This window comes from Cervus elaphus, chromosome 5 (assembly GCF_910594005.1).
Source record: "Cervus elaphus chromosome 5, mCerEla1.1, whole genome shotgun sequence".
Taxonomy (NCBI): domain Eukaryota; kingdom Metazoa; phylum Chordata; class Mammalia; order Artiodactyla; family Cervidae; genus Cervus; species Cervus elaphus.
In genome coordinates this window covers 87,851,588-87,877,560 of record NC_057819.1, presented here as the reverse complement: position 1 = coordinate 87,877,560, position 25,973 = coordinate 87,851,588, and the positions used below count along the sequence as shown (strand labels likewise).

General features: G+C 44.2%; 1 protein-coding gene across 4 annotated transcripts in view; it reads right to left on the bottom strand.

Annotated features, from left to right (window-relative positions):
* Positions 1 to 25,739, bottom strand: part of RFFL (ring finger and FYVE like domain containing E3 ubiquitin protein ligase) — a 74,549-nt gene extending 48,810 nt beyond the window's left edge. Inside the window, exons 1-2 of one of the 4 annotated variants that reach the window (XM_043903042.1) lie at positions 25,492 to 25,739; positions 24,892 to 25,028 (exon numbers count right to left, since the gene is read on the bottom strand). Coding sequence is in view for 2 of the 4 variants with exons in the window: in XM_043903038.1 (XP_043758973.1) it covers positions 4,872 to 4,971 (100 nt within the window). In the remaining 2 variants the exon portion in view is untranslated. Of the gene's footprint in view, positions 1 to 4,871; positions 5,007 to 24,891; positions 25,029 to 25,491 lie in introns of those variants that run through there. The other 3 variants (XM_043903040.1, XM_043903038.1, XM_043903039.1) reach the window with 3 other exon arrangements.
* Positions 25,740 to 25,973: the final 234 nt, after the last annotated feature.

Below are 25,973 nucleotides of genomic sequence, written 5' to 3'. Positions count from 1 at the left end.
TCTGCAGTGTGACTTGGACACTCTACCCTGTAAGAGGTGGCGTCCATGTCCCCTCCCCTTGGACGTGCGCTACATGCGTGACTTACTTTAACCAAAAATGGGGCAGAAGTGTCTGTATGAAACACGGGCCTAGACCTTGAGAGGTCCTGCAGCTGCACTGTGGCCCCCTGGGAAGCCAAATACCACATGTAAAAGCTGCCCAGTCTGGATTAATGAATGATGAGAGGCCATGAGAGAGAGGGACCTCATGGAGGACAACCAAAATGTCCCAGCCAACAGCACCAAGGCCCAGATACGTGAGTGAGGTCATCTTGGATCCTCCAATCTAATCAACATCAGTGGAGCAAAGCAGTACATCCTTCTCCTCTGAATTACTAACGCACTGAATCACAAACAAAATGTCATTTGAAGCCACCAAAAGTTTTAGGACACTCTATTAAACAGTCATGGATAACTGACAGTCAGAAATTCAACACTCTTTCAGCAGTCATTCAAAGGTTTCCCAACTTTGATGATCAAGAAACTCTTTCTCATATTCATTAAAATCACTCCTCCTTCAATTGAAGCCCATTTCCTCTGAAATCTTTGAAGTATAGGAAGACCAATTAATCAAAATCCTCCTGGCAGAAACTATTCTTGTACTTGAAGATGGTAATCAGCCACCCCTCAGCTCTTGCTTCTCTAGGCTAAAATCTTTTTTTTTAAACATATAACAATAAAGACTTTTTAAAAAACTTTTTAATTATTTTTATTCCTCTCTTAAGTATGGGAGGACCAAAATTGGATCCCGCATGCCAGTATAGACCAGAGGTTATGTCCCAGCCCCTGATGGTTCCTCTTTTTATAATCAAATTCCACAGTCCCACATATGGCATGTTAGTCCCCCAAAAGTTGTGAATAAACATAATCATTTACTGGAATTAATGTGAAACTCCTCCTGTTCTTAACACTCAGCTTGTCCCATTTTATGATGATTCCCTTCACTCCTCAACCTGGTCTGACACTCCACTATTGAGTAGATTTTAATAAATTCTAGATATCTGAAGCACAACAGAAAAGCCTGAGAGGCTGGAGTGCGCGTACCATTCCTTTCGAACAAGGTCTCCGACCACAGTCCAGGCCTCTTCAAGGCCAAGCAGGCTCTAGGTACCTCCTCCATCCACCCTGAAGATAAAGTGACCTTACAAAAAGATAAGACCTTTAGCACTCACCTATTGAGCAAAGGCACCTTTTCTGTCCAGGCTTTCCTCGTGGTCCAGTGGTAAAGAATACACCTGCCAATGCAGGAGACGGGTGCGATCCCTAGGTCGGGAAGATCCCCTGGAGAAGGAAATGGCAACCCACTCCAGTATTCTTGCCTGGAAAATCCCAAGGACAGAGGGGACTGGCAGGCTACAGCCCCTGGAGTCACTATATGGACACGACTTAGGAACTAAACAACAACAGCCTTCTCTGTAGAACCCAACAAGGTATATTTAACTACAAAGAGAGAAGCCACAGTGTAAAAGCATGTTTTCCCTCTGAGTCTTACCTGAATGTATGCTTCAATCAGAAGCAGTTTTACAATCACCGATAAAATAGGCATAATAAAGCCTACCCAACAAGGGTCTTATAGGTATCAAATAAAATGACACAGGGGAATAATTCTGTAAGGTACTCTACTACTTAGGTGATGATCTAGAACTAGGTTTCAGGAAGTCCTATCACTCTTCAAAATAACTTTGGATGGTTATTTGAGGGTTCCAGGTGACATATACGGAACAGGCACTATGGGCTCAAGTTCATTAAACAGGAACCAAAACCACGCTTTCTAACTAGAGAGCTTGTGGATTTTCTAATACTGCCGAGTCTAATAAAGATGTTTAGGCTAGTGGTTTGACCCTGGGGATCCACTTCAACCACTGTCTGACAGTGCTAAGCTTTAGGTCAAGGACCAGGTTCAGTGAAGGAATTCAACAATCCAGCAGAAGAGACAGGCAGGCTTTGCTGCAGAAGTTCAAATAAGGAAGAACTCTACCAGAGGAAGTCAGGGAAGGTGTAACATATGAACTAGGTCTCCTAGGGGATGACTAGCTTTGCCTGTCAGAGAAGGAGGGACCCCCTAGGAAAAGGCAGTGTCCTAAAAGGACATGGTATAATCAGGGACTGGAGAAATTAAAAGGTCAGTGAGGTTGGAGAAAGGAGAAATGGCCGGGAAGAGGAGAGGGAGGGAGATAAAACAAGAAAGAGTTGAGACTTCCCTGGTGGTCCAGTGGTTAAGAAAGACTCTGCCTTCTAATGCAGAGGGTATTATCAGTTCAGTCCCTGGTTGGGGAACTAAGATCCCCCATACTACAGAGTACAACCAAAAAGTAAAAAAAAGAAAAAGAAAAAGTAAAGAAAATTTAAAAATTAAAAATAAAACAAGCAAGAGTAACAGGTAGGGTAGGGTCAAACTGTAAAGGATTTTACCTCTCCAGCTAAGTAGGAAACAGGGAACCAACGGCATTCTGACATCCTGAGAATAAAAAGGTTAGATTTGGCCTTTAGTAACACAACTTTGGCAACAAGAAATGAGAGGTACTGAAGCAGAGGAAGATGTAGGGTGACATGACAAAAGCACATAAGGTTTGATAAGGCTCTGAATCACAAGTTACAAAAGCAAATTCCTAGAGGCAAAGTACATAAAATGTGACATCTTCATTGTGTAAGACCGGGGAGTATCTGTAACCCTGGCAGAGAGCAGGCCCTGCCTCAAAGTGTTCACACGCAAAATTTTAAGCTTCAGGGCTGGTTAAACAAAATATCTAGTTTTTGACCTCTGATAAATGAAAGCAGTACAGCGGGAATGAAGAAAAGACACACGTCAAACACTCTGATATAATCGAAAGGGTTGAGCAACCATAGATTTAGCATATTTAGAGATGTGAGGCATAAGAAGAATGAAAGAGGAAGATTTGGTGCATATAATCAACAGACTTCAAACATACAGCAACATGAGCAGATAACAGATACTGGGGAGGGAGAAAATGACTTGTTCTGTACGTGTTGAATTGAAAATGGCTTTTGAATGACTCTGGTAGTTTTGAACGACCCAGCTGGACAGAGCCTATCAAGATTTGTCAAGCTGGTGTTACTTAGTCATAAAAAGGAATGCACTTGATTCAGTAACTAATAAGGTGGATGAGCCTAGAGCCTGTTATACAGAGTGAAATAAGTCAGAAAAACAAACATCGTATATTAACGCATATATGTGGAATCTAGAAAGATGGTACTGATGAGCCAATTTGCAGGGTGGCAATGGAGATACAGACACAGAGAACAGATGTGTGGACACAAGAAGGGAAGGGGAGGGTAGGACGAACTGAGAGAACAGCACTGAAACCTATGTACGCGAAACTAGACAGCAAGTGGAAATTTGCTTATGACACAGGGAGCGCAAATCCGGCACTCTGTGACAATCTGGAGAGACAGGATGAGGTAGGAGATGGGAGGGAGGGGACATACATATGGCAGAAACCAACACAATATTGTAAAGCAATTATCCTCCAATTAAAAATAAATTTAAAAAATTTTTTAAAGGCTTGTCAAGTTGGAAATAAGGATCTGAAGTTTGGGAGACACAACTGGGCTGGTAAGGCACACTGAGGACAGACAGCTGAATTCATGGACCTATCTGAGGTCTTTAGAGGAAGTGGGCGGGAGAAGAGGGAAAGAAACCCAAGACAAGGCCCTGGAGCATCTCAACATTTACGGACTAACCAAAAGAAAATGAGAATAAACAATGGAAGGATGCTCTGGAGACTCAGAGAGACAAAGTGGCCTCAAAGCCACAGGAAGAGGGCTGCTGGGGGCGGGATAAAAAGAACAGTTCGATAGTGCCAAATGGTAGGCAGAGATTGAGTGAGATGGAGGCTGAAATCAGGACAGACACTGGGTCTGGAAATCAGGAGTTTCCTTGCAATCTTCAGGAAAAGAGCAACAGGGTGATGGGGATAGAAGTCAAAGTAACAAAGAGTTGCTAACAGGATCAGAGCTGAGGAGGTTCAGTGGAGGTTTGTGTTCATGCTCCCCTTCCTGAGAACTGTGTGCCAAGCACATTGGATATAATTCTAACAAAACTGGTGCTGCTTCTCAAATGTATCCTGTGATGGAGGGAAACACAGGGTTCTCCCGAGCACTCATCCAGTCTTGGTGAGTAAGAGGAGACCTCCCAGAAGAAGTGATTTCCAGGCTAGCACTAGTTGGCCGGGTTATGCTGGGTCAGGGTGTCTCAGAGAACGCTTGCTTGTGCAAAGGCCTGAAGTAAAAGAGAACACGGACCATCCAGGGATAACTGCAAGAAGCAGGGGCAAACTTGAAGGGATGGATGGATTACTGCCCAGTGATGAGGCCGAAGCTCTCTGAAGTTTAGAGGTGAAGAACAGGAAGGAAATAGGGCAGCAGTCTGAACAGAGTGAGGGAAGAGGGGAGGTTCTTCATAACACATCAGAAACGGACTGCTAAGATAGTGTTCTCTACAATTCAGTCATCACAGTCAGTAAGCAGGAAAGCAAATGCATATGCCCCTCTCTAACAATGGGTTAGTGTGACTAAACTATTTCTTACACAGAAAGAACAGAGACTACAAGGGCAAAAGACGGATGAAGCTGTAAACCTAACATTTTTTATTTCTCTGAGGTTATATAAAAAGCAGTCTTATTAGGTCCAAAACCACATCCCATACAAAATGAACTCTTCCCCTCACGTCCCCTCCGAAGAGCTCAAGGACTGACTTTCAGACAACCGAATCCATCTGGCATGGACTCACTCCTGAAGACCAAGGCTCACTCCCATCTCTGCTGCAGCTGGGTCTAGCTCATGGCACTCAAGAGAAAAGAGTCTGGGGTTACCTGATTTTGCCTGTTTCAAAACATGGCCAGGGCAGCCAGCCAGCTGCCTTCGGTTCCTGCCGCTGCTGAGGTCTTTGGAGCCCCGTTGAGATGAGATCATCTCGGGAGCCAACAGCAGTGGCTTTCAGGCAGTGAATGGTGCTGCCTGGGGACGTATCTTTGGTAAGCAAGATTGCAACAGAGCAGGCGGTTTACCCAGGGCAGTGCTGACTCATGCCAGGCAAGACTCTATTTCCCAAACAACTCAGCCTGAGCCAACCACAATCAACTGCAACCCAGAAAAGAAGAGGTGCCCCACTGATTCTTTTTTTAAATTGAAAGCTGGTTATTAGGAGGCAGGTGGACCTATTCCCAGGCTGCTGATCATCAGGGAAGCTCCTGTGGTCAGTCACCTTCTGAAATTTCATCTGAAAACAGCCTGGGGGCTCAGGACAGCAAGATTACTGAAATTCTGCAGATTACCCCAAGAAGCTGATAAGAAAGTCACTTCACGTTTACAAATTGGAGCATCTGGGTCAGAGGACTGAGGGAACGTGCCCAGTGAGTGAGGGCTGGCTGGTCACATCACTAGAGTGAATTTTGTCAGCTCTGACCAGGCCCACTGCTCCTTCCCCACCAGGCCTTCTTTGACCTCTCTGTTTCTGGAGACAACTCATGTTCTCTAATTAACACAGATACACGGGAGGGTTGCTGTTGTTGTTTCATCAGCTGTCATACAGTCTCTATGCTAATATCCACCATCACACCTGCTAGATGTTTAAGGAACCATAGGAGGCTGTGAAAATCACATTAATACTTACTTCGAAAAGAAAAAAGAATCCTTAAATTTATGGCAAGTCTCATTTATTGGTCAGCCTAAAAAAAAAAAAATCGATTCTAGAACTGGCTCATCAACAGCTATTAATTATTATTGAATTTGCCCTGGCAGGCTAGAACTGGCAGTGGTGCTAGACAAAGAAAACAAAAGATTAAGTCCTTGCTTCCCCTGTGTGTTCACTTGACAAGAAAGAAACTGGAGTACATATCAGATCCTTCTGTTCCCTGCTCCAAATTTCCCACGGTCATCAGCTATTGCTCAGCATGGACTCTCAAGGCCACCACACCTAGCCTTGTTCATCCTGTCAGGTAGGTCTCTCAAGGCACCGGACTCTGGATGTAGCCGCCAATCCAGTCGGTCCTTCAGTAAACGTTAGGATTCATTAAAATGTACACGTAGATTGTCAAAATTAGGGTTTCAAAAACTATGTTATTTAATTCCTTTTCACGGAGCTAGTTTAAAAAAAAAAAAAAGGTATTTATCCAACTCAATGTCCCTTAATTACATTATTCCAGCAGGATAACCATGCTGGGCTTTTAGAAGGTTTTATAAAATGTTCCCTCCTTTATTTCCTCCCCTTCGGTGTTTTTTTCTTTTTTCAGAAAATAGCTGTGTTTAAAGAAGTTCTCCTATGGTATGTGTTAATTAGTCTTTCCAATGACAGAAGCATCTTTACAGTGGCCGACAGCCATTATCTCACGGACCACACTTTAAAACATATTTCTGTTGCTGTTGATAAGTCACAAACATCCTAAGATGGAGCAGCTTTCAAGGTGCACAGAGTAGAGACGAATACAGAAACAAAGACGGAGTATTGTCAGAAGCTTCTGACTCATTCTATATCAGTAAACTTTAAATGAGGAAGAGAAAGTCCAGCTGGTTCTGTGCCCAGGAAATAAATGTAAATGATGTGAGGAGCAACAGAAGCATAGGAACTTCCTAATTCTGCTAAGATAAGCGCCGCTCAGCAGGTGAGGAGGGCTGTCTCAGATTACCCTTTCCCTCCGTGGGATTCTGCACAGTTCTGAACAGTTCCCCCCAAATATAACCGCGCTCCATCCGCGTTCCCTCTTTTAATCAGGAAAGGCTGAGGATTACAGATGGACAGCTTTAAAAAGATGCTACATTTGAACTAATGGCTTCAGGCACTTGAGATTTTATAAGATTAAATGGAAACTCTAAGAATGTGAGACTGGGGGACCTCGCTAGCCATCCAGTGCAGAGGGCATGGGTTCGATCCCTGGTCAGGGAGTGAAGATCCCACATGCTTCATGGTCAAGGAAACAAAACATAAAACAGAAGCAATATTGTAACAAATTCAATAAAGACTTCTAAAAAATGGTCCACATTTTTTAAAAAATCTTAAAAAAAAAAAAAGAATATGAGACTGTGTGAGAAATAAGCAAGATAATCGTGGCTTTGTGCTTAAGTTCTTTCAATACACTATCTTAAAACTCAGAGCAAAAAAAGTATATAGATAAATAAAAAATAAAAAACAAGTAATTCAGCACCCAAGGCTCTATAGGTTTACTTTTGATGTGCAGTCTTAAGAGGTATTTAATATATGCATGTGTGTATGTATGCATTTCTGTGTATGTACATACACACACATACACACACTCTTTCTACAAACATCATACCCATTGTTTTATGTGAACAAAAGTATGTCATGTCATTTATAGCCCACCTTTGGGGTTTTTTTCTGATAGATCTTAACATTTTAAACAAGCAGGTGTCAAAAGAAATTACTCATTTCTTAGGATTCTGTACTCTTTCAAATCCATAGAAAGTTACCAAATATGTACAGAAAGATATGGTAGGGAACTGAAATGGAAGCAGATCAAGAAGGTATTTTAGCTTTATCAATGTTTGAATACTTTTTTTTACAACAAGCATATATTCAAATATTCTTCGGCTGATCGCCGAAAAATTGATGCTTTTGAACCGTGGTGTTGGAGAAGACTCTTGAGAGTCCCTTGGACTATAAGGAGATCAAACCAGTCAGCCCTAAAGGAAATCAACTCTGAATATTCATTGGAAAGACTGATGCTGAAGCTCCAACACTTTGGCCACCTGATGGAAGAGCCAACTCATTAGAAAAGACCCTGATGCTGGGAAAGATTGAAGGCAGGAGGAGAAGTGGAGGACAGAAGATGAGATGGTTGGATGGCATCACCTACTCTATGAACATGACTTTGAGCAAACTTTGGGAGATAGTAAAGGACAGGAAAGCCTGGCGTGCTACAGTCCATGGTGTCCCAAAGAGTCAGACACAACTGAGCAACTGAACAACAAATTTAAAATCCAGTTTAAAGTTTTAAATTGTTTACTGTTTATAAACTACTTGAATCTTTTCCCCTTCTCTTTCCTCTCCACCCACCCCTTTTACTTGCTTCCCCATTTCTGGCATTCTAAGTAATACTGCACATTTCCTCTTTTTAACAAAATTAATCTTATTTATGTCCACATCCTTTTTCTATTTTTTCCCCCACATCCTTTTACCGATTGAGAAGACAGTGAATTGATAAACCAAAATTTCCAAGAATCAGTGGCTTTTCTACTTTGTTGATAATTAGAGACACTGCCAAATTCTAATCCTGGATGTTTAGGAATCTCATAACTCACCCCCCTTTTTTTCCTTTAAATTAGAGTACCTACTCTTCAAAAAAGACAATGAATGTCAACCAAATAGCAATCATCTAATAAACCACAGAAATTAAGCATGAAAAATGAAGAGGACTTTAGGATACTTGAGAATCAACTCTAGGGGTACTTGAGAATCAACAGGGGTGCTTACTGAAAAGTTATCACTTCCCAATCCAGTCTCTCAGACACTCTGAATTAGCAGAAGTGGAAGGAGGCCCCAGAATGGGAATGTTTAAGAAGCCTCTCCCTTTCCTAAGTGACTCTGGGTCAAACAGCCCTTGGGTCATGTTTTGAGAGACAGGTCATGGTTCTGTTCCCTAAGCGCTGTAAAATAAAGCATGTTTTCTTTGGTAGTACTGTTACCACTCCCTCCCCCAACCCCCCAACCCCACCAAAGACCCCCAAACTGAACAGGAGTCTCAGAGAGCAGGTCTTAGACATTAGTCCCCTCCCCCATGAGAACCGTCAGGAATATAACACCTGGACTTCCCTGGTGGTACACTGGATAATAATCTGCCTGCCAATGCAGGTGTTCCATCTCTGGTCCTGGAAGGTTCCACATGCCTCAGAGCAACTACTGAGCCTGCGCATTCTACAGCCCATTCTCTACAAGAGAAGCCACGGCAGGGAGAAGACCGAGAAGACCGTGCAGAGAGAGCAGAGAGCAGGCCCTGCTGGCCACAACTAGAGAAAACCCGTGCACAGCAACGGAGACCCCGCACTGCGAAAAATAATTTCTTTAAGAAGACTGTAACAACTGAACTGTATTTATTTTGGACCAGTATTTTCTTCAAGCCTCCAAAGGCAATTATCCTAACTACTCTTAAGGATTTTCGCTGTCACCCACAGCCCTGTTAGACCGAGATGTTTTCACAACTGGGATGCAATACAAGGGGCTTAATGGAATTTTTACAGCTGTGAAAATTAAAGTTCACTTGGCTCAACAGAGTAGTCAGATACAACAAAGGCGAGAACCTCCCCGAAGGCACGTGTTCAAAGGAGAGGCTTTCGATTTCCTCATGAGGCAGTTTTGCCCAGAAATTCAAACCATGGGGTGCTATAGAGCTCATATGTCTTGCAAGTACCCAGATGCCAACTTATCACCACAGCATCGGTCACCACAGGCTTGCTGTAACGTTTGGAAGCACAGCCCTGCCGGGATAAGATGGCCTCTCCTGGGAGTCAGAGGCTGTCGCCATGGCGGGAATCTTTCCATCTTGGGGCCAGAAGGGCCAGGCAGTCGGTCCCTTTAATCTTTAACGAGCCACTTTAGTGTCTGGATATAGGGACTGACTGACACTGAATGAGGCTCAACCCGCTTCACAGCACCCTGCTGCAAAAGCCCCCGCGAGCTGCAGGAGGGTGTGGATGTGAGCCAAGCCTGTCCCCCCACAGTCTGTCCTATAATGTAATCTGGGCACTTTACTGTCCACTGTGGCGTAATACTTCAAAGGACAGAAAGGTATCTGATACCAAGGGCGCTGCAACTGCCTACCTCGGGCACAGTGAAATACTGGGAACTGAGAGAGGAGCAAGACCACAGGAAGGAAGACTCCTAAGCTGCCGGGACACAGTCTGACGGCCCGATGACAAGACTGGCAGAAAGGAAGTCTGCAACGTGACCAAACTGCAACCCAGGCCAGCTCTCTTTAGAAACCTGGCAACAGAAATCTTGGAAATCACTGGATGGGTGTAATTTTCTATACAAAGCTATTTCTTAATTTTTTTCCCCATGAGCTGCTAATACAGAAGAAAGGCAGGGAGAAGGGCCCTGTCATCAAACTCCATCACCCAAGCAACCCCAACAGCTTCATAATGAAGTGACTGGTAAGCTCACGTCCTATTCCCCAGGAGCCACCCTCTCAGAACAAAGATCCTGTAATTCAACTTTGAAGATTTCCTTAATTCATAACTCACTTTCTTTTAAAGATATTTTTTGGGAACTTCCCTGCTGGTTCAGTGGCTAAGACTCCAGGCTGCCAATGCAGGGGACTGGGTTCGATCCCTGGTCAGGGAACTAGACCCTACATGCCTCAAGGAAGACTGAAGATCCTGCAGACCAGTACTAAGACCCAGTGCAGACAAATAAACATTTAAAAAAAAAAAAAAGATTATTTTGATGTGGACCATTTTCAAAGTCTCTATTAAATCTGTTACAATATTGCTTGTTTTATGGTTTGGTTCCTTGGCCCAGAGGCAAGTGGGCTCCTAACTCCCTGAACAGGGATCAACCCCCACTCCCTGCACTGGAAGGCAAAGTCTCAACCAGTGGACCTCCAGGAAAGTCCCCATAATTCTTATTTACTCTATAGCTCTGGATCCGTCTCTTCCCCAAATACACATCCACACATTCTCTCTCTCTCTTTCCCCTCCCCATCCTCTTCTCATTCTGTCTCTCCTTGCTCATGCTCTGCCTCCAGTAGGTCAAACTTCCTAAATTTTTCACCCGAGTTTCAACTAAAAATGCCACCAGATAAAGTTACCTTCCTTCAGCTTCCTAAGTCTAGAGGACATTTGTTGGTTCATCTTGATGGGTAATTGCTAAGCCATGCAGATAAGATTACCTGTTCACCTAAAGTTACTCTTCATACCGGCTTCTGTAGGCTATGGAAATAAAAAGGATAAGACTGCACAGCCCGAATGTCCCATCAAGGTAATCAAAGTAATGGAAGAGGCAGAGAAGACAGAAGGAGAGATTTCAAAATAAAAACCGAGCTGTGCATTTCAGCAGCACTTAAGAAAACACTCTATCTGACTAAGCAGCCAAAGAGTAGACAAATACCCAGAGGACTATACACTCTAATGATTACTGCACTCACAGTTCTTGCTTCCCTCAAGGCTCTGCAAGAGATCACATGATAAAGTCAGACCTGCATTATTTACAACAGACTGGAGAGACAGAGCCCAACACCTAGAATTCTAAGGATTTACTTGCAAATAAAGCCACACACTTATTTCAATTCAAACTCAAGTAACAAGGAGTAAAAGATATTATTTGGGTCTTTCAAAGTTATCACTCTCATCTTGTTTACAAAAGAACAAAAGGAGTTAGAGAAAGGAACCCAAAGTTTTGTGGTGGCTCAGACGGTAAAGCGTCTGTCTGCAATGAGGAAAACCGGGGTTCAATCCCAGGGTTGGGAAGATCCCCTGGAGAAGGAAATGGCAAACCACTCCTGTACTCTTGCCTGGAAAATCCCATGGACGGAGCAGGCTGGCAGGCTATAGTCCATGGGGTCGCAAATGGTCAGACACGACTGAGCAACTTCACTTAAACATTTAAAAAAGAATCACAGGGGAAAATACCCACAGTATACGATCCATGGGGGGGTGGGCGGGAATCAGGACAGGCAGCAGGTGGAGAACACACACACATACGCACACAGAATACATACACACATATGTATAGAGAGACACAAAACATAGTTCAAGAGTCTCTTGCTGCTGCTAAGTCGCTTCAGTCATGTCCGACTCTGTGCGACCCCATAGATGGCAGCCCATATTCCTGGAATTCTCCAGGCAAGAACACTGGAGTGGGTTGCCATTTCCTTCTCCACAGCTTTGACTAGACAGCATGAAAGTGAAAAGTGAAGTCACTCAGTCAAGTCCGACTCTTAGCGACCCCATGGACTGCAGCCTATCAGGCCCCTCCATCCATGGGATTTTCCAGGCAAGAGTCTGGAGTGGGGTGCCATTGCCTTCTCCAAGTTCAAAAGTCTAGAGCCACTCAATAGTAGTTACTTTTGCTAGGGGTGAAGGTTTACTTTTTGTTTTCTACATATACTTTTGTGCTATTTTAGTACTCAAATGAGCAGTGTAAGCTAATTAACATTCAGAAATGAAGTAAATAAAATACCTAAGATAACTGGACAAAGAAAATGAAATTTGAAGGATAAACTGAACAAGTTCAGAACAATTTGAACAAGTTCTTAGGGCCATTCTTGGCCAAATTTTCAGCATATTTAAGGCTGCATTCACTGAGGCAAACCTGTAAAGAATTAGCCAGAATTCAGTGTTAGGACAGCAATTGGTTCGTTTGTTTGTCACTCTGAACCAGATGTGGAGACGTGCCAGGTCCTGCCAGGTAAGGGGGAAAGTGAGTCTCATGCTCATGGTCCGTGCCTCCCCCAAGGTTAGTCTTGGTTAGTCTTCCCTCTCTTGAGGACACCAAAGTGAAAGTGAAAGTCACTCAGTCCTGTCCGACTCTTTGTGACCCCATGGATTTTATAGTCCATGGAATTCTCCAGACCAGAATACTGGAGTGTAGCCTTTCCCTTCTGCAGGAATCTTCCCAACCCAGGGACTGCACCCAGGTCTCCCGCACTGCAGGCGGATTCTTTACCAGCCAAGCCACAAGGGAAGCCCAAGAATACTGGAATAGGTAGCCTGTCCCTTCTCCAGCGGATCTTCCCGACCCAGGAATCGAACTGGGATCTCCTGCACTGCAGGCGGATTCTTGACCAGGGCAGAGGATTAAAAAGCAGGTCAACATAAAAAATAATAATAATAATTAAAAAAAAAAAAAAAGCAGGTCAACAGACCACTGACCACTGTCCCGAGACACAGCCACATGGAGGACTAACCACAACTCAAAAATCTCTGCTCTCTGTCAATCAAATCAGTTTTACAAGTAAACTGATGAATTTTAAAACCAGATATTCTACTTGTTTTAAAAAGTTAAAAAATGAGAATAATACCAAATGCTGGCGAGGATGCAGAGAAACTGGATCTCATACTCTGCTGGTGGGACAGACTGTAAAATGGTACAGTGCTGGGCAAAATAGTTTGGTAGTTTCTTTAAGAGACTAAAGATATACTTACTCTGAGACTCAGCAATTACATTCCTGGGCACTTAACCCAGAGAAATTAAAACCTGTACCCACACAAATACCTGTATACAAATGTTCATAATGGCTTTATCTGTAACAGCCCCAAACTGGAAACAACTGAAATGCCCTACAATAGGTAAGTGGCTAAAAAACTGTGCTACATCCAAGGCATAGAACACAAACTTATGGCTACAAAGAGAAAAAGGGGTGAGGGAAAGTAAATTAGGAGTTTGGGATCAGCAGATACAAACTACAACATGTAAAATAGATAAAACAAGGTCCTACTGTACAGTACAGGAAACTATATTCAGTATCTTGTGATGAACCATAATGGAAAAGGAATATTTATTTATATATATCACTTTGCTATACACCAGAAATGAAAACAACATTGTAAGCCAACTATACTTCAATTTAAATAAAATAGTGATCCATCCATCCATACTACTTATGCTATTTAGCAACAAAAAGCATTATTAAATACAACTAAATACAACATGACTAAATACAACTTGGATGGAGGGCGTCACGCTAAGTGAAAAATGCCAATCTCAGAAGGCCACATGTTGTTATGATTCCATTCCCATAACATTTCAAAAAGGATAAAATTATAGAGACAGAGCACAGATTACTGCCAAAGCTTAGAGATGTTGGGGGAAAGGGACGTATGTGACCATAAAGGTGCAATTACAATTACTTGTCCAAATATCCAACCACCATGGGGAAATAAGAGAGGCGAATAGTTTGTAAGGCAAGCACATTTCATGTTATTCTGCTATCCCTTCGACTCCAGAAATAAAAAAGAAAAAAGGACTCTTTAAGTGTGGGTTGGTTGCTGGCTCAACCATTTGAAGTGTATCTCAGGTATTACCTGTGCCCCATCCCTCCCGGGGTTTTCTCAGAGCTTCCCTGGGGCCAGAAGCAAAGAGCCAGGAGGCAGCAGAGGTAACCCATGCAGAGTGAACTCTCACCGCAATTTCAGCTCAGCATGTGGCCCAAAGTGCCCTGCTTGAACTCAAAAGCATCTGAAAACTATGGCGATTAGACAAATAAACTGTGAAAGATGTGGTTACCGGGGTCGGGTAGTAAAAATAGCTTTTGCTACAAAAGTCTCAGTAGTCGTCTCTAAAACATGAGGGCGAGGTTGGTGGGAAAAATGTCAGTGATGCTTCCTCTGTGATTCTCTCAGCCAGATATCACATGTACAGAAGCAGGACACATGCCTCAAAGGACACAAGCCTCAAGCTCAAAATTTTACTTTCTGTGCTCATCTGGGCTTCTTTCCTGAAGGTGACCTAGCACCATGACTCCACCATCACTTACAACACGAGGACCCCTGGGGTAAAATATGACATAAGGAGAAGTACCATAAGGTTATAACGACCCAAGTCCTCCGTAGGTGGGCACACAGCCCAACAACATGCTATTCTACTGAACAGTCACTAACTAGGAAAGAAAAGGCCCAGGGAATCAATAGTCTCATCATAACCCCCCTACCCATCCCCACCCCCGTGAGAAAGACGGAGTTTGTTCTAGAGATGCTTAAAGGAAAAAAAAAAACTTGACTTAACTTAGACACACGTAAGACACACGTAATACCATTCTCCCATTTCTAGGTCTCCCAACTAGTCAGGAACAACCATAGACATTCTGGAATCAGAAACACAAATTGTTTCCCAAAGTGTTAAACAATGCTTGTCCAAAGGCCCCAGTAGAGATAGTAGTTTAGACAGCTGTGCTAGGAACCACAGAAGCTGCATTTTGTAACTAGTACTGCTTCTGAACAATTGAAACTTTCTCCAGAGCAAAGTCCAAACACAGGGCGCAGTGTTCCTTGCAAACATCTAAACAGTTCCATTATTGTTTAACCTCCAAAATAACAGCCCTAATAATCTATCAAGTTTGACATTTCATCCAACCAAGCAATTAAACCAGGACGCAACGCATGGATGGAGAAGTTTTCTTCCCCCCCTGCTCCAAATCAACACTCATTTTTACATTATGGCCACAAAAACTAATAATGCTTGCTCCTATTTATAAAAGGGTTCTAAAAACCAAGCACTCTGAAGTGCCTCAAAGAAACAGCACACCCTTAAACATTATTTTCTGTCTCCCACCTTTAAGCATCTTTATTAACTCTAAGTCAAGTCACAGGCCAGAAAAGTTGGAAACGCCTTTCCAATATTTAGACAAAAGAGGTAAATATCCTTCCTGATATAGGTACCAGACGCAAGGTCTATCAATAGATTCTTAAATACATTAACATTAAGAGTACTGGGACTTCCCAGGCTTAAGAATCCGCCTACCACTGCCGGGGATTTGCGTTCAGTCCCTGCAGGGAACTAAGATCCCACATGTCTTGGGGCAACTAAGCCTGTGTGCCACAACCACTGAAGCCTGCTCGTCTAAAGCCTGTGCTTTGCAACAATAGAGGCCTGCACACCAAAACGAGAGAGTAGCCTCAGCTCACCGCAACTAGAGAAAGCCTTCGCACAGCAACAAAGATTCACTGCAGTCAGGAAAAAAAGAAAGGTGTGTCCTCACCTTTTCTGATCTAGCAGGCACCAAGTGGTGGAACTCTCTCCAGGTAAGGGAGTTCTTAGTTGGTTGCTTCAATTACACGTAACCTATCAAGTTCCTGAATATTCATTGGAAAGACTGATGCTGAAGCTCTAATACTTTGGCCACCTGATGGGAAGAGCCAACTCAATGGAAAAAACCCAGATGCTGGGAAAGACAGAAGGCAAAAGGAGAAGGGGGCGACAGAGGATGAGATGGTTAGACAGTATCACCGACTCACTGGATATCAATCTGAGCAAACTCCGAGGGATAGTGAAGGACAGGGAGGCCTGGTGTGCCACAGACCATGGGGTCTCAAAGAGTCAGACAGGACTTAGCAACTGAACAACAACATCATCAAGTTCCTAAGATGTTCTCAGAACTACCTAGAACAACGCTGCTCAAAGGGTGCAGGCACACATCGTCCATGGAGATGTAAGGTAAACACAAAAAATTCATAGTAGGTATACACTGCTGTATGACTTTCTGGTAATTCATTTTTCTTGAACTTTATAAAAATATTAGATGGCAATAGACTGGATAAGCACTTCACAAAGCTGGTCCTTCACCAGTTTCAGAAGCACTATGTTTTCACTTACAGAAATGCCAATTGTGTCATTTATTGTTCGGAAGGAATCAGAGCATCCCTGCCCTATCCTACAGCTTCTGGTTTAAGGGCAATTAGAGAAATCAATGTGCTTTCCAGGTGGTGCAGTGGTAAAGAATCTGCCTGCCAAGCAGGAGACTCGGTTTAATCCCTGGGCTGGGAAGATCCCCTGGAGAAGAAAAGGGCAACCCACTCCAGTATTCTTGCCTGGGAAATCCCATGGACGGAGGAGCCAGGCGGGCTACAATCCATGGGGCTGCAAAGAGTCAGACAGACAGGACTGGGCAAGCACACACACGTGAGGAGAAACCAATAAGGAGGTAAACCCTGGAGCAACCTCATGGAAACAGTATCCACTTAGACTCAACAGACCTCATTGCTGGTCTGCATGATCCAACTAACTTGGAGACTCTAGGTGAACTGGAGATTTTTTTACTTCCCTATGCCTTGAATTCCTCCTCTGCAGAAGTTTTAAAGGCAGCCCCCCAATATCAGCATTTCTCAACACTGTTCATTTTTTCTAATGTGTGGTTCCTTCTGACAGCAATATTTTTTTCAAGTGTGGTCTGCAGATAAACTACATCAGAATCCCCAGCTTCATCCCCAAATTCCCAGATTCTATAGCTGTGGGCTAGCAACCAGGAAACAGCAGTTTTTATAAGTACCCAGGAGACTCTGACACTTACGAAAACTCTGATCTACTGCAATAATAATCTAATGCCACTAAGAATTTAAAAAAAAAAAAAGGTCATGATTTGGGTGTGATCCCTGATAAATTACTTTAGGTAAAGTATTTTTTAAATCAGTATATTAAAACTTACAGAAAGCGGACTTCCCTGGTGGCTCAGGAGTGAAGAATCACCTGCCAATGCAGAAGACACAGGTTCCATCCCTGATCCAGGAGAATCCCACATGCCAAGGAGCAACTAAGCCTGTGCGCCACAATTATCAAGCCTGCGCTCTAGAGCCCAGGAACCGCAACTATTGAGGCCGTGTGCCACGACAACCGAAGTCTTTGCGCCCTAGGGCCTGTGCTCCGCAACGGGAGAGGCCACTGCAATGAGGAGCCCGTGCAACCCAGCTCGACAGTGGCCCCCACTCGCAGCAACTAGGGACAAGCCCATTCAGTAATGAAGACCCAGCACAGCCAAAATTTAAAAAACAAAAAACTTACATAAAGCATATTTTAACATGCTTTTATAATATCAGTAATACGTAACAACAAATTTCAACTTTTCCCCATTGGGGGAAGAAAAAAAGCTGGTTGGTTGGGAAGAGCAAATGTATATTAAAATACATATAAACATTTACAGGCTATGGTATCAAGATCTGCTTTCTTGACATGATACTCAGAACTCTCAAATTTTGTACCAGTCCCCTTCCAAACAAAACTAGTGACTTACTCTTATGTCTGTGCTGTTTCTGAAAATCTGAGAAGAAAGATTTCAGGTGGCTATTTCTGACTGTTTCCACAAATAACAGTGCAGGTGTGGATAGTTGGTATCTCAAAAACCAAATTAGATGTAAATGTCAATGTGTTTTCATTTTTAATATTAGTTTTAATATTAGTATTGGTAGTACAGGAGACATGGTGATGTGCTATACAGAAAAGTTTATTCAGATAAATAAAATTTAGGAATCTGGTGACGAGCATCTGGGGGTGAAGCTGCAGAAGTGTCTAATACCTCACTAATTGGCTGGTTCACGTCACTATTCCTCAAGCTGCCAGTCTGCAACTCTGTCACCAGTCCAGACAGTTGGGAAACACTGAACTAGATCAATGGGCGTGGAAGTGATGACTCAGGGTCACCTGGAGTGCTGGGTCCAACCATACGGTGAGGGAAGTAGGGAGGGTGGCCCTGGCCTTGTCAAGCCCTCTGGGAGCACTGGGGTAGCCCCTCCCCACCCGCTCTGCAGCCAACACTGGTCAAGGTAAACTTCAGCTGTGACACACGATGACTACGCAGGTTTTTCCATCAGTATAGGACAAAATGACCAAGAATGGCACCTAAATCTAATCACGCTCAAGAGGTAGAGAGGCAGACAGAAGTGAGAGAAGGCCCAAGAATTCTCCTAGTCCCTCAGTTATTCCTTCCCACCCCACACTCCCAGCACAAAATTTTAACCCCTAACTGTTCCTCTTCACCTCCATAAAATCCAAACTGCCCAAACCACGGCTGCTGGTCTGCAAAAATCAATCCCAAAGCAATTCCGCCCTCTTCCTGAGAGCCATTCTTGACAAGGATTCCTCAAACTGGATGAACAAAGCTGCCCCCACTCCCTCCAAAGCTCTGGAAAACGCTCCACCCTCTTTCCCCAAATCAGAAGATTCCTTTCATCCAGCATTTTCAAATAAAGGCTCACCCTCTAGTGGATCTTGTTCCATGCCTTGAAGATAATAATTCAGCATGATCAGGAGGGGGTGTAATTCACTGGCTACAGAACCACTGACTCAAGACCCAGGAAAAGGTTGGAAGACAACATAAGATGAGGTCTGGTTCTCAAGCAGATTTCTTAATCAGGAAGAAAGTTTGTTTTTTATTTTTTTTTAAGGGAGGGGGAGGTGGAATTCACAGAAATTGCTGGAGGAACAAGAAGCTTTCTTATTGCATAAAATATACTGATTCATATGCCTTATCAGGACTAAGACTGGAAAGATTTTTCAAAGTAAATGAATAGGGGAAAACAAGAAAAAGCCAGGATGGGAGAGGAGGCTGCTCCATTTCCTTAAGAAAAGCTTTTCTTGCAAGTCTTTTAACATAATCCAGCAGTTGCAAACAAACAATGGTGCTGATTACAAACTAATTATGTTTAACCACTGGGGGTGGGGGTGGGGGCAGCAGGGCCTCCCGGTAACTAACTAACTTCCTGTAAATTTCAGGATGTCTAGGCAGTATTTCATCAAAGTGAATCAAGACAGTTAAAATGTTTCAGCAAATCAATCTGGCTTCAAGTAGTTCAAATGGGGTGGGCTTCCCCTACCCTGAGAACTGGCCTGGTGGAAACAAACAGTTGTCCCTAGGAGACCTGACCACTGCATGCATGCTCAGTTGCTCAGCCCTGTTTGCGACCAGTCTCTTTGCGACCCTATGGACTGTAGCCCGCCAGGCTCCTCTGTCCATGACCATTCACTCCACAACCCAGAGATAATGAAACCGTGTTCTTACATGCCGTTCGAGAAAAACCATGTGAAGGTCAAACTAGGAGATGTAGGCTTAATCTGTAGCACTGGAGAAGAGGCAGCTTTTAAAAGTCAAGTAACACCAGCTCAAAAAAATTCTGTAAAGTTCAAATTCAGCACATGCGTGCTGAAAGAGGCTGAGAGAGCCAAAAGGTTTTGCTTATCTTTTTACAGGAGAGGACAATGGAGAAATTACCAGACCAACGTCACTTTCCCCTCCCGAAAAAAAAAAAAAAGTTAGCAGGCTTAACCGAGGTAAAAACCTCCATAGGTCATAACTCCATGAAATCAGCAGCCTAGTGAGAATCTCTCCAAGAACGCTGTAGGAAATTAAGTGCGGATTAGAGTAATTAAATGTAAAGTCTCCTTGAGAGCGACTTCTGCTCCTGAAGACTACAGCCATCTCTGTGAAACGCATCACAGAAAAAAATTGTGAAGAGGATTTGCCAGGCATCACAGCCTTTTCACTTTCACATCAGGTCTGCACACGCTATGATCTAAAAAGAACAGTGGTGATTTGAGGAGAGAATTAAGTAATACAGCTTATCAGGGAAAACCACTCCATTCTCTAGCCTTTGCAAAAGTTCATGTGCTCATGTAATATACTGTAACTGTAATATACTTAGGGGTTTCCAAAAATTACACACATTTCCTCAAAAGAGATATAGGAAAATATAGAATCACGGGGTAAAGGCCAAACATTGTCTCTTCTGAATGCTTGAATAGCCAATTATGGGTCTTAACACATTAATTCTAAGAGAGAAAAAGAGACTATTACAGGAATGTTGAGTAAGACATCTTCAAAACTGTACCCTCGGGCCTAAGTTCGTTGGACTCACAGTAAAATCACCCCCTCAAAAAAGCAGTTTTATGCAAAATCTTGTATTTTAATTTCCCAGCTGCCAAGAGAAATATATAAGGAGCAGAAATTAAACTAATTATGTCAGCAGCACAGTGAACAAAACTTTAATTGTATTATACACAAGTTAGACATTGCCGAACAACACAAAAGCCCTTAAGGGCAGAAACTTCTTTAGAATATAAATGATTCCCAATCAATATGACAAAAATCAGTCTGTCTGGGCAATAAGCAGATTCACACATGGAAAAATCCAGCCAACATCCTAATTCAATATAAAAAAAATGGACGTCGAGTATAAGAAACAGATCTCCAAATGGCTTAAAATCACTCGGTCATTTACATATGTTACGTCATTAATAGGTCCTTTAAGCCAGTATTGTACTAATCAGCTTTTTTAACCTCCTGCCCACAAAAGATCCTATTCATTTAGCTGGGCGGACAGGTGTTAGCAACCAGCAACCTTTTTTAGCCTCAGAGTTCCAGCGGTCCCATCTGTGATTACTGTGGCCATGATTGGCAAGTCGAAAGGACAGGCAGTTTAAAAAGAGGGAAAGGGAGGAGAGAGGGAAAGAAAAAAAACAAAAAGGGAGGGGTGGAGGAAGACGAGAAAAGAAAGGGCTGTCAGGTGCTATTTAATGAGCACCCTCCCCCCAACCCAAGCCTGGGAGCCTGAGTTGAGCTCCCAGGCTACGGCCCAGACACTGGAGGCAGAATTTGGATAATGTCATGAATTTATTCCCGCAGAAGGTCATTCTGGATATATGCCTACACTCCACTCGTTCTAAGAAAAAAAATTTTTTTTCAAGTATCTGTGACTCATTCCTCTTTACCATATTCTCTCGTTCTTGAGTCCTCACTCTTTCATACGTTTTCTAAAAGAGCTGACCGAGTAGATATTCCTGGAAGGAGACAGGGGGAAGGCCAGATTTAGAAAAATATCTGAAGCCTACGGAATAAAAATCCTCTGAGAAAGTGGGAGAAGAGAACGTTCATTGAGCTCCATACAATGTACAAAGAAGAGATTTGCTCGCTTTTCATCCACTGATCAATGCCACCAGGTATTATTTTCATCTGGCAGATGAAGAAAAGGAAGCCCACAGAGGTTAAGTGACGTGTCTAAAGCAGCCCCGGGTTTGATCCCTGGGTTGGGAAGATCCCCTGGAGAAGGAAATAGCAACCCATTCTAGTATTTCTGCCTGGCAAATCCCATGGACAGGAGCCTGGCGGGCTGCAGTCCATGGGGTCACAAAGAGTCAGGCATGATTTAGGGACTAAACAACAACAAAAGCAGCCCAGCCAGGAGGTGGAGGAACTGGGACTCAAAGCCAGGTTTGTCTCTTTTCTAAACTGTTACATTTTCCCCAAATTGAATTCCCAAATTAAGTGCCCCATTCTGCTTTAACTCAGAGGGTTCTGGATTTCACCTTTTCTTCCTTCATGAACTCGGCAAAGGACCTGTGACTAAATTTTATTGCCTATTAAGCATCCATCATATCCAATAAGTGCTTCAGTTAATGTAGAAATGAAACATCTGGCAAACTGGCTTTATTTTAAAATCTTACATACAGAGGATGACCAGGCAGCTCTCCTATGCAACACTGATCAGAACTAGATTTGACTACCCGTTCAGTCCTCCAGTGGTTTCCACATTATCATTCATTTGTCCACTCAGGAAATACAGGAAGCTACTCTCACCAACCCTCACTCATGACTCCTGACAGATAATAAGGCAGACAGGGCCCCTCTGGAAAGTAATTTACATAAAAGTTATAAAAGCTCTTTGTTATCTGTCATGACTCGGAAATGGACTATTCTAGCAAATCAAACATCCTGAATAACATAATGACGCTTTTAAAGGGACTACCAATTTATAAAGAATTTCAAAGCAATGCAACACTGGTTCCTAAGCCCAGTTGCAGATCAGAATCACTCGGGGAGCGTTTTATAAGTAGCTGCCCAGAGTGGCTTTTAAAATACTTATCCACGCAAAATAAAAACAAAAAAAACACTTCAGGAGGTGGAGCTGGGAAATCTGTATTTTTAAAGAACCCCTCAGTGACAAAATTGCTATGTAGCAAATCTTTTAAGGAGTGGCTGGCTTTGGGAACTCCTTATAATAAAACTCACTTTTGAGTTACAAAAGGCTAAAGCTACACTGAATATAATGTGTAGCTTTGATGATTTGGGAGATCTTGGGTTTTCCCGTGCCTCTGGATCATCATTCACTAGTCACTGTACTGGTAAAACCAGAAAAGAAAAGGTTAAGAACAATCAATTGTACTTGTAAAAAGCTGGAAAAACCAGCTTTTGTTTTCCTATTAGATTTTTAAAGAGCTGATTTTCCCCAGAGGAAACTCAAGATTTTTATGCTTGCCTTGAAAAAGGAGAATGTTTAAAAACAGGTAGATTCTCCTAACCAACTGCTCCAATTCTGAACATTAGTGGGCCCAAATGCATCAAACATGTGGAACCTGAACTAGAGAAAACTAGAGAAAGCAGAGAAACTTCATGACAGTCTTAACAAAGATAAAGGAGGATAATGGGTTTAAGCTAAGAACGGCATCATGAGGATTAGATAAAACCACTGTCCTAACCACAGCAGATAAATCCTGGAAACTGGGAGAGCTGAAGTCTTTCAACACGTAAGGCCAATGATTCCAACCCATCTAGGACGGCTTTCATGTAGGATACAACAGGATACTCTATTAAGAGTCCAACAGGTTTTAGGGTTTTAAAACTCCAAGTAATATAAACTCACAAAACAAGAAAAGGGGCCTCACCACCTCCCTATTGAAGGGATGGGAATTTGTGATTGCATAGAAAAAGACTGTCCTTCAGATTGCCAGAATCTTTCTTACAGAAACACAAGTCACACCTACCAAATCAGTAACCAAACAAAAATAATAACTGGTAACCATTACCAAACAATAATAAGGAAGCTCACACCTTGCGGCTTCAGCAACAGCAATTTAAACTATGCATTCTCATTAAACTCTAAATTATAACTCAGTTCAGTATTGCAGAGGTTATGAGATTTTAAGGTGCAGAGGTTAAATCTTTCCTCTCAAAACATAAACCCTATAGCCAGTACAAGTTTCATACAAAAGTCTCTAATCTTTTAAAACAACAGCAGTATTTATTACAGGTTCTAAGAATAAAAAATCTAGGTGGAATTAGTTTCCTTAACACTCCTTAGATTTACGAGGGTGTTTTCAGAAAGTTCTAGGCACAACACATTTTGTGTACTAAACATCACAATGGACAGGTAATTAGGGAAGAAACTGTACCCTTTCTTTGTTATTGCTGTTTTTTGTCTTTTTAAATGTTGGTCACAGAAAATGCTTTTTCCACTGCTATCTTAAGACAGTGTTAAGCAGAGTGGTATCAACTGGCTTGATCGTGAGAAAGTTTTGAAAACAAATTAATTTCTAACCTTTTTGTGAACAGCTCTCTTTTTGTGCATGTTATCTTAGCAACGGGTTAAATTAAGTCGATTTCAAAGATTTACAATCCCTGACCCCAAGGTAAACAGTCGGGATAACAGCTGTCTTCCTGATCAATATGGAAGTTTCTAGTGGGCTGATCTTCCTAAACAGACATCAAAATGTGTGTGTGTGTGTGTGTGTGTGTGTGTGTGTGTGTGTCCAAGATTAATGCCTTCTTCAGTTAGGCCTGCCACATCAAACTATAATTGTCATACCCAATTTTCAAACTTAAGAAAATAACACCTCTAAATAAACTGTAATTTATGACTTGTACTCTGAAGTCCGGAATTATTAGGAAATACGCTATAGAGTTTCAGAAATGCTTGCCATCATCTATTTCCTTGAATGTGAGGCAAAACACAATCAAGAAAAAAGGATAAAGAAGTCGTCAAACCTGAAATCCCCTGAACTAGCTCCCAACCCTAGAATTCCATACACAAACTCGGCCAGCACCGTGTCCCCTGCCTGCTTCCATCCCTAGAAAAATGTTCCTGTAAGTGGACAACCTTGGCCTCACTATCTTGAACTGTCACTGGGAAAACAACTGCTCCCCACACAGTTGTAGCCAACGGGGGGTGACAGGGAGTATCTGCCCTCCAAACCATCTGTAAAACTGGATGGGCAAGAAACTTACTTTCTTAGAAGGCCACATAACACCTGGGGATGTTTATTCCTTATGTTCTGGTGGCCTTTAGCCTGGGGGCAAAGTGACAATTGTGGGTGAAGCCCTCAGTCGGAGCTAACAGTAATTCTTCCCTGGGGTGGACGGGGAGGAGCATGGGACACTCTTCCTTGATTACACAAGCAGTTTTTCCTCTAGAACAAATGACAGGCTAACAGAAAGGGAAAAGTATACTGTTGTTTCTATCTTCAGCCAGCCTGACATCAAGCTCTGAGCAGACAGAAGCCTGCGAGGCTGTGCCTCCCCGGGCCCAGCACTCTTCCCCATGTCTAGTCAAATGTCTCGTGGGCAACCGGCTGCAGAGGCCCCCCCCGTTCCTCTCCGTCTTGGCCACTGGCGGCCCCATACAGGTTACCTCAGGGGAACAGAAGACAACTTCCACCAGGGGCCCCTAGGTGGGGAGGGGGGCACGTGGTTGGGAGAAGCATATCCCCAAACTTCTCCATCGAGCCTCCGAACTCCTTCTTCCGAGCAGCCCGCGGGGCTCCTGCCCTGGAAAGTAGGGTCAGGCTAGTTGCTGAACGCAGGCCGCCGCGCGCACCTGCCTCAGTTTCCTCTGCTTCAAAAGCCGCATCTTTCCCCCCCACCCCCACAAGCCAACTGAACCTGCCGATCGGGAAGGGCGTTTGGAGATATATGATAACACACGGCTCCCGTTAGTGCTCCCACAGGTGAAGTGCTTCCGTGAGGGGCACTTTTTAATGGGACAGGTGCGGGCTATCGTGAATGCGCAGACTTTTCAGCGACGGAGGGCTTCCCCCCCCCATCCCCTGTGGGCAGCGAGCGTCTCAGGCCGCGCCCCGCACAGAGGAGGCGCCCCCCGCCCCCCACCCAGGACCACAGCCTGGCGAGACCCTGAGGCCGAGCCGCGCTCTCCCACTCCGGTCTCCCCCAGAAGCCCAGCCCCAGGCCGGGCGCCCCGCGGACCCCAGCGCGGGCGCCGCTGCCTCCTCACCTGTCGCGGCCGCCTGCCCGGCCCCGCACCTGGGAGGGGAAGGGGAGGGGAGGGGAGGGGCCGGATCCGGGCCGCGGGCGCCTCAGGCAGGGGCGCTGCGGGCTGCGCCGCGGCGGCGTCTCTGGGGCTGAGGGGCGCCGGGGGGCGGTCGCCACATCCTCGCGGGCGGCCCCAGGAAGTTGGCCCCCCCGCCCCCCCTCAGCCATCCCCAGCCGCCGGGGCCGGTCCCTCCCGCCCCTCGCGCAGGCCCCGCCCCTCGCGCAGGCCCCGCCCCGGCGCGGCCCCGCCCCCCCGGGAGCGCGCCGCCGCCGCTCCTGCCGCGCCCGAGCCACCATAGAGAGGCGGGAGGCGCGCAGCGGACCGGAGGGCGGCCTCCGCGCGCGCGCGCCCCCTGGCGGAGCCCCGGGCCGCGGGCGGCCGACCCCCGCCCACGAGCCTGAGCCCGGGTGTGTGGCGGCGGTACTCCGCTGTCCCGGCATCTG